Raw genomic sequence first — 8390 nt, forward strand, 5'->3', positions numbered from 1 at the left:
AAAAAAAATGTTTTGAGTTTTTTGGAGAACGGTTTAAATAAAAAATCATATTTCACTTTTTTTTTTACAAAAATGAAGACACGTAGAAAATCTCTCTCTCTCTCTCTCTCTCTCTCTCTCTCTCTCTCTCTCTCTCTCTCTCTCTCTCTCTCTCTCTCTCTCTCTCTCTCTCTCTCTCTCTCTCTCTCTCTCTCTCTCTCTCTCTCTCTCTCATACCCGAGGGAATTACCAGGTGCCATGGAGACACGTGTATCAGATGCAAGGTGGCAGGGAGGCTGGGGACGCGATGCTCGTATCCTGCCTCCCCGTGTAGCGAGACTCGAAGGTTCATTGAGGATACAAACCCCACAGTGTGACTCCAACTGTTCGCCTTGCTTGGTGCGGCAGGTGGGGAGAAGCCTTGCAGCGGGTAAATTATTGAGTGACTGCAGTGTGACGGTGGTTGTAGAAATCAATCTTTTTCCTCATTATTCTCACCCTTTTCGTTTTTTTTTTCCTCTTCCTCTTTCTCCTTCTTCACTTTATTTCTTTCTCTTCTTTCTCTTCATAGTCTTTCTCTACCTTCACGTCTTCCTCTTCCTGTTTTTCTTTCTCTTCTTCTTCCTCCTTTTCGTTCTCGTTCTCCTCCTCCTCCTCCTCCTCCTCCTCCTTTAAAAAAGGAAATAAATCTCTCCCAGCCAATTACAGACCGATCAGTCTCACTTCAGTAGTGTGCAAGCTGATGGAAACAATAATCAGAGATAAAATTGTTAAATATTTAGAAGAAAACAAAATCATAAAGGATTCGCAACACGGTTTCAGAACCAAGCGTTCCTGCTTAATGAACTTACTAGACTTCTTTTATGAAGTATTTAACTCGTATGACGAGACAAAAGCTGTTGATATTATCTACCTTGATTTCCAGAGAGCTTTCGACACTGTTCCCCATAAGAGACTCATCAGTAAAGTAAAAGCTCACGGCATTGCCGGAAACACCCTGAAATGGCTGAGAGACTGGCTCTCTGACAGAAAACAGCGTGTTGTGGTAAATGCAAAAGAGTCAGAGTGGCAAAAAGGTAAATAGCGGCGTTCCTCAAGGCTCTGTATTAGGACCAGTACTCTTTATAATGTACATTAATGATACTGATGAAGGGATAAATTGCAAAATAAGTAAATTTAAAGACGACACCAAAATAACAAGTAGAGTAACGTCTGTGTCACAATGGCAGGAACTGCAGTGTGACCTCAATAAACTAACAAGCTGGGCAGAAAATGGCAGATGAGATTCAATACAGAAGTGTAAAATTCTACATATCGGAAGCAACAATGTTCAGGCGAGATATGTAATGAATAACATGCCACTGTCAAGCGCTGATGAAGAAAAACATCTTGGTGTCGTTGTGCCAAACGACCTAAAGCCGAGTCAACACTGCACAGAAACAGTAAAGACGGCAAATAAATTAGTAGGGTTCATTGGAAGAACCTTTGAATTTAAATCAGAAAAGGTTATACTTGGCTTATATAACTTACTGGTGCGCCCTCATCTAGAATACTGTGTACAATTCTGGTCACCATATTACAAAAAAGACATTGAAAAATTAGAAAAGATACAGCGCAGTCACAAAGATGATTCCAAGATTGCGCAATAAGCCGTATGAGGAACGACTGGAAGAACTAAACCTATTTAGTTTAACAAAGCGCAGGATAAGAGGAGACCTAATTGAGGAGACCTAATTGAAGTGTTCAAAATTTTCAAAGGATACAGTAACATTGATGCACATAAATATTTTACCATTGATCATTCTAACCTAACAAAAAATAATGGATTCAAGATTATACCCAAACGTTTTAAATCCCACGAGGCCAAACATTTTTTCTTTAATCGTATAGTAAATATATGGAATAAACTTCCTGCAGATATTGTGAACAGCAATACTATTGAATCATAAGAAAATAAAATAGACAAATATTTAAAAGGAAATCCCCAACAAGCTCTCTTCTTGTCCGAATAATTACTAAATTCATTAATAAACTCTTATTTTACAGACACCAGTTTTATTATAAATTGCATTAACTTTCAGATAGGCTTATAGAGTTCACCGTAGGGTGAATAGTAGAACTTCCTTTCATCCTTTCCTATGAAAATTGCATGTCAGTTTTTCCATACTGCATGCTACTTTTCCCAACTATTTCCATGCCAGCGCAAGCTGGAGGAAGTGGTGGGTGGGGAGGAGCCTTCTGCTATGCTGTCCTGTCTCTCTTCCCTGTAGCTAGTTAGAAATAGTTACCAAACAGGCTTGCAAGGACCAAAAGGTCTGTTGCTGTTTGGCTTTCCTTTGTATTCCTTTGCATTCCTTTGTATTCCTCCTTCACCTTCACGTCCTACTCTTCCTTATCCTGTTTTCCTTTCTCCTCCTCCTCCTCCTTCTCTTTCTCCTCGTAGTACTCCTCTTTTACCTTCACGTCCTCCTCTTCCTCCCCCTCCTCTTCCTTATCCTCTTTTTCTTTCTTCCTCTCCTTTTCTTTTTCTCCTCCTCCTTTTCATTCTCCTCGTCCTCCTCTTTTCCTCCTTCTCCTCGTCCTCCTCCTCCTCATCCTCTTTTTTCTTTCTTCTCTTCTTCCCTCACGCACATAATTTCCGTCACACTCATAAGTATTCCCGGTAAATAAAACAATACCTTCCCCACAGTAACAATTTTCACATCACCTAACATCATCAATTAAATATTTTCGCGAACTTTTAACACCACTTCTATTGTTCATCACAGTTTAAAGTAATAGGTATTTTTTCTTTCATCCGGTATTATGCTGCACACAATGGCCCGTGAACAGGTGTGCGTAATGAAGTAAAGGTACAGGAGGCAATCAGCAAAGTACAGGTATAGGTGAGGCGGATGTAGGAGGAGGTGTGTTTTTTTTTTTTTTTTTATGTAGGAAGGACACTGGCCAAGGGCAACAAAAATCCAATAAAAAAATATGCCCACTGAAATGCCAGTCCCATAAAAGGGTCAAAGCAGTGGTCAAAAATTGATGAATAAGTGTCTTGAAACCTCCCTCTTGAAGGAATTCAAGTCATAGGAAGGTGGAAATACAGAAGCAGGCAGGGAGTTCCAGAGTTTACCAGAGAAAGGGATGAATGATTGAGAATACTGGTTAACTCTTGCGTTAGAGAGGTGGACAGAATAGGGGTGAGAGAAAGAAGAAAGTCTTGTGCAGCGAGGCCGCGGAAGGAGGGGAGGCATGCAGTTAGCAAGATCAGAAAAGCAGTTAGCATGAAAATAGCGATAGAAGACAGCTAGATATGCAACATTGCGGCGGTGAGAGAGAGGCTGAAGACAGTCAGTTAGAGGAGAGGAGTTGATAAGACGAAAAGCTTTTGATTCCACCCTGTCTAGAAGAGCAGTATGAGTGGAATCCCCCCAGACATGTGAAGCATACTCCATATACATGGACGGATAAGGCCCTTGTACAGAGTTAGTAGCTGGGGGGGGTGAGAAAAACTGGCGGAGACGTCTCAGAACACCTAACTTCATAGAAGCTGTTTTAGCTAGAGATGAGATGTGAATTTTCCAGTTCAGATTATAAGTAAAGGACAGACCGAGGATGTTCAGTGTAGAAAAAGGGGAGAGTTAAGTGTCATTGAAGAAGAGGGGATAGTTGTCTGGAAGGTTGTGTCGAGTTGATAGATGGAGGAATTGAGTTTTTGAGGCATTGAACAATACCAAGTTTGCTCTGCCCCAATCAGAAATTTTAGAAAGATCAGAAGGTTATGCGGAGGTTTGGCAAGATATGGGTGTGGCGAGGTTTGGCAGGGTGTGAGTGTGGTGGAGTGTGGGGTACCGAGGTGTGGCAAGCTGTGGGTGTAGCGACGCCTGGCGAGGTGTGGTGGTTCTTAACACTGCATGTGCTAAGACAGTTTATGCGGAAGGGGGAACTTTACCAGGATAAATACGTAAGGCATCTATTTTCTTGTGCCATGGCAGTAAGCAAATTTAAGAAGATAAGAAGACGATAAGGGAAGGTGCAAGAAGCCATCAGGACAAAACGTGGCGTTTTCTGTATGCTCGGAAAACCTGTACATACCTATTTCCACTTAACATTATTTAGTTAAAAGGTATCCACTCCCTCATCTGAGTTTAAAAAAAATCCTTAACTCTTTCAGTGGACACGAAACAATTAGCAGTACCAGAAGCAATGCGTGAAGTCTTTATAAGCATCTACAAGAAAGTTAGCAATGAAAAAGAATACATTTTGCAATTTCTTCCCAGTTGAAAGATTGGATATGGCTGCAGAACAAGTAAAGATGTCTCAGAGTGATTAATAATTACGGAAAGATGTACCAAGTGGCAGTCAGAGGATTAAAAAAATACAAATACACGTTCATTCTTTCTGTTGTCCTGGAAAAAAAAAATACTGATCCAGGCGGGTTCTAAAATTAAAGAGTTGTTCCTGGATAATGAAAAGTATATACGTTCGCAAATCCCAAGTAAAAAAAAAAAAAATAAAATAAATAAATCTACTCCATTCCGCGACAAGATATTTCCACAGCAGGAAGAAATCTACGGAATAACAGATGTGGTGGTCCCGGAAGACACAAGCACAGGAAAGGGAGGATATGCGAAGACACGACGGGAATAAGATGAACACCAAACCATGTACGCACTATTAAACACTATCATGGGAAGCACTTAAACATCTTTTCGTGCTTCTGGACACACACACACACACACACACACACACACACACACACACACACACGTACACTATAACTTATCTGCATAATTTTCCTTTACACAGCGCATAAATTTATAGGTTCGATATTAATCTTATGCATCTAAAAAAACCTCGATTATAAATTTATGAGTTCACAACCGACAAAAAACCGACGATATTTAATTTCCGCCACATCAGTGAACATGCTCTGGTTGGTGATGAAATGACGGCGAGGCGGGAGAGACGAGATACAGACGCGAAGGCATGACTGACGAGAGGAAATGACTGAAAAGAAGTGAAAAGAAGAGAATGTGACTCGCCGCCTTAGCATGCTTGAAGACACTGTTTGGAGAGCACACTTACCCCCCGGTGCTTCTATTTATTGTGCTTCCTCCTCCTGTGCTCTTTGTCTGCTGTAAACTTATGCATTTTTAATCTAGAATTTTAGAGACAGATATCAGACGTTTTAAATTTATATACTCTGAAAGTGAAAGTGACATTGATGATTAATAATCCACCTTTGAGTATCTGTATATCAAGCGCAGTGTTGCATTAATTTCTTGATCATAAGCGTCTGTATCTACAATATTTATCGTTTGTAGGGGCACTGCTGCTACAGAGCTCTAATACAGGACCAGTTTTCATTCGCCTACCATGGGTGACTGAGCAAGTTTCAAACACGAATGGCAGATGAATGGAGCGGACTCAGTAATCAGGTTGTTAGTGCTGAGTCATTAGGGAACTTAAAGAGATTAGATAGATTTAGGGATGGGGATGATAGGTGAAAATAGGTAGGCATATTTCATACAAGGAGTGCCACGTGTAGGCCTGATAAGAACATAAGAACATAAGAAATAAGGGAAGCTGCAAGAAGCGACCAGGCTTACACGTGGCAGTCTCTGTATGAAACACACCTACCTATTTCCATCTGCTATCCCCATCCATAAACTTGTCTAATCTTCTCTTGAAGCTCTCTAGTGTCCTAGCACTAACTACATGATTACTGAGTCCGTTCCACTCATCTACCACTCTATTAGAGAACCAATTTTTTCCTATCTCCTTCCTAAACCTAAATTTTTCAAGCTTGAACCCGTTATTTCTTGTTCTACCCTGGTTGCTGATCCTAAGAATTTTGCTTACATCTCCCTTGTTATAACCCTTATACCACTTAAAGACTTCTATCAGGTCCCCTCTTAACCTACGTCTCTCTAAAGAATGTAAATTTAACAGCTTCAACCTCGCCTCGTAAGGGATACTCCTCATCCCCTGTATCCTTTTAGTCATTCTCCTCTGTACTGATTCTAATAGACCTATATCTTTCCTGTAATGTGGGGACCAGAACTGCACCGCGTAGTCTAGATGAGGTCTGACCAGCGCCAAGTATAACTTTAATATTACTCCCGGCCTTCTACTCGTACTTTTAACACTCCTAAAAATGAATCCTACTACCCTATTTGCCTTGTTTCTGGCTTCTATGCATTGTTTCCCTAGACGGAGTTCCGAGCTAACTATAACTCCTAAATCTTTCTCGTACCCTGTACCTACCAGAGTTTGGTTGTCTAATGTGTACCTATTGTGTGGGTTTCCTCTACCTACGCTAAGCACTTTGCATTTATTGATATTAAATTGCATTTGCAAGCTTCTTGCAGCTTCCATTATTTTGTTATGTTCTTATATTCTTAAGAGAACTGCAAATATCGGTACTGAGAACCCGCATACGGCAGGAATGATAATTATAATGATTTCACAGAATTTCCTTTTTGCTCGCTCGCTCTCTCTCTCTCTCTCTCTCTCTCTCTCTCTCTCTCTCTCTCTCTCTCTCTCTCATAACAGCTTACAAAAAGACATTAATTTCAACGCTATGTAAAAATACAAAAGATGATCAAACAATAAAAAAACTACAAACGAAAACAATGCATTTTTATCACACGTACAAAGCAACACACACACACACACACACACACACACACACACACACACACACACACACACACACACACACACACACACACCACACGCACACACACACACACACACACACTCACCCGCTCCCCGTCATGCTGCTCCTCCACGGGGGGCAGGAAGAGGGCGTGGGCGTCAGCGGTGGTGGGCAGCAGCTCCACCCGCCCACACCTCCGCAGCGCCAGGCCATCAGGACACACCACCACGCCGTGCACGCCTTCCCCTGCAACACACACAGTAGCAGAAGTAATGTTAAAAAGGAAAAATAAATAAATAAAAAAGTAAACAAATAAATAAATGGCGATGAAGAATAAGTGATGATGATGATGATGATGATGATGATGATGATGATGATGATGATGATGATGACAAAAAAAAACAACGATAACGGCGATGAAAAAGTAAAAATGAAAATATATAAAAGAAATTATATTACATGAAAATAATATAAATAGATTACTTACATTACTCAACATTAAATTAACTGACATACCACTTAGTTTTACAGAGAGAGAGAGAGAGAGAGAGAGAGAGAGAGAGAGAGAGAGAGAGAGAGAGAGAGAGAGAGAGAGAGAGAGAGAGAGAGAGAGAGAGAGCCACCCACTTAATATACGTTATCTCCTCCTCCTCCTCCTCCTCTAAATGTTCCTCGGTAAGAATGAGTTCCAGTTAACAGCCACGTAAGGACCTAAAGATCAGTTGCTGTTTGGTTCTCCTAACTCTATATAATTCCAAAGTATTAGTATAACCCTTCGCCCTTCCCATGAATCATTACTTAATTTATCTTATTTCTTTTTACTTCCGCTTCCCATCATTCCTCCATTTTAATTTCGCCATTTATTTAATATGTGTTTGGTCATCATTGTGTTAATTTCTCTACTTGCCCCGCGAGGAAAAGAGTGAAGAGGCAAGTGTTTCTGACAAGGCGATTATTTTTCCCCCCTCACTTATTTCTCTTCACTCCTCCTCCTCCCCTTTCTCGTATATATTCTTTCCTTCCTTCCTTCCTCCTTCGGTTTCTCGTTCACCTCTTTCTTTCCTTATCTGTTTTTTTTTTTTTGCTTTTTTCTTTTCCTTCCCTTCCTTTCCTTTGTTCCTCGTGTTCTTGCTCCTTCACTCTTCCTCCTCTTTCTTTTTCTTTTTTACTTCTACTTTTTCTTCCATGTTCTTGTTTTGTTCCACTTTTCATCTTCTTTTTCCGCATATTCATTTATCATTTTTCTTCCTTCCTGTCTTTATTTTATTTCCCTTATTATTCCACCCCTCTGTTCGCTTATATATATATTTTTTAATGTCTTTACTTTCTTGATTTCCTCTTTTCTATCTCCGTTTATTCCTAATGTTTATTATTATTATTATCATCATTATTATTATTATTATTATTATTATTATTATTATTATTATTATTATTATTATTATTATTATTATTATTATCATCATTATCATCATCAATCATTATTATCATTATTATTTATCCTCCTCCTCCTCCTCCTCCTCCTCCTCTTGGCCGATACATAATTATTTCGCAAGTGACTCTGCAATTACTTCTAAAGAATTCAGAAATAATTGGAGTATGCAATGTGTGTGTGTGTGTGTGTGTGTGTGTGTGTGTGTGTGTGTGTGTGTGTGTGTGTGTGTGTGTGTGTGTGTGTGTGTGTGTGTGTGTGTGTGTGTGTGTGTGTGTGTGTTCAGGATTATATGTTCGACTGTTGTTGTCAATATAGTAGTAGTAGTAG

The 8390-nt window shown here is 40.0% G+C and overlaps 1 protein-coding gene across 2 annotated transcripts in view; it reads right to left on the reverse strand.

Moving 5' to 3' along the window:
- LOC135091506 (tyrosine-protein phosphatase non-receptor type 13-like) overlaps positions 1–8390 on the reverse strand; it is a 148100-nt gene that overhangs the window by 17893 nt on the left and 121817 nt on the right. For both annotated transcript variants that reach the window (XM_063989221.1, XM_063989216.1), the window contains exon 3: positions 6738–6877. In XM_063989221.1, the coding sequence (XP_063845291.1) occupies positions 6738–6877 (140 nt within the window). The remainder of the gene's footprint in view (positions 1–6737; positions 6878–8390) is intronic.

This window comes from Scylla paramamosain, chromosome 3, assembly GCF_035594125.1.
Source record: "Scylla paramamosain isolate STU-SP2022 chromosome 3, ASM3559412v1, whole genome shotgun sequence".
NCBI classification, from domain to species: domain Eukaryota; kingdom Metazoa; phylum Arthropoda; class Malacostraca; order Decapoda; family Portunidae; genus Scylla; species Scylla paramamosain.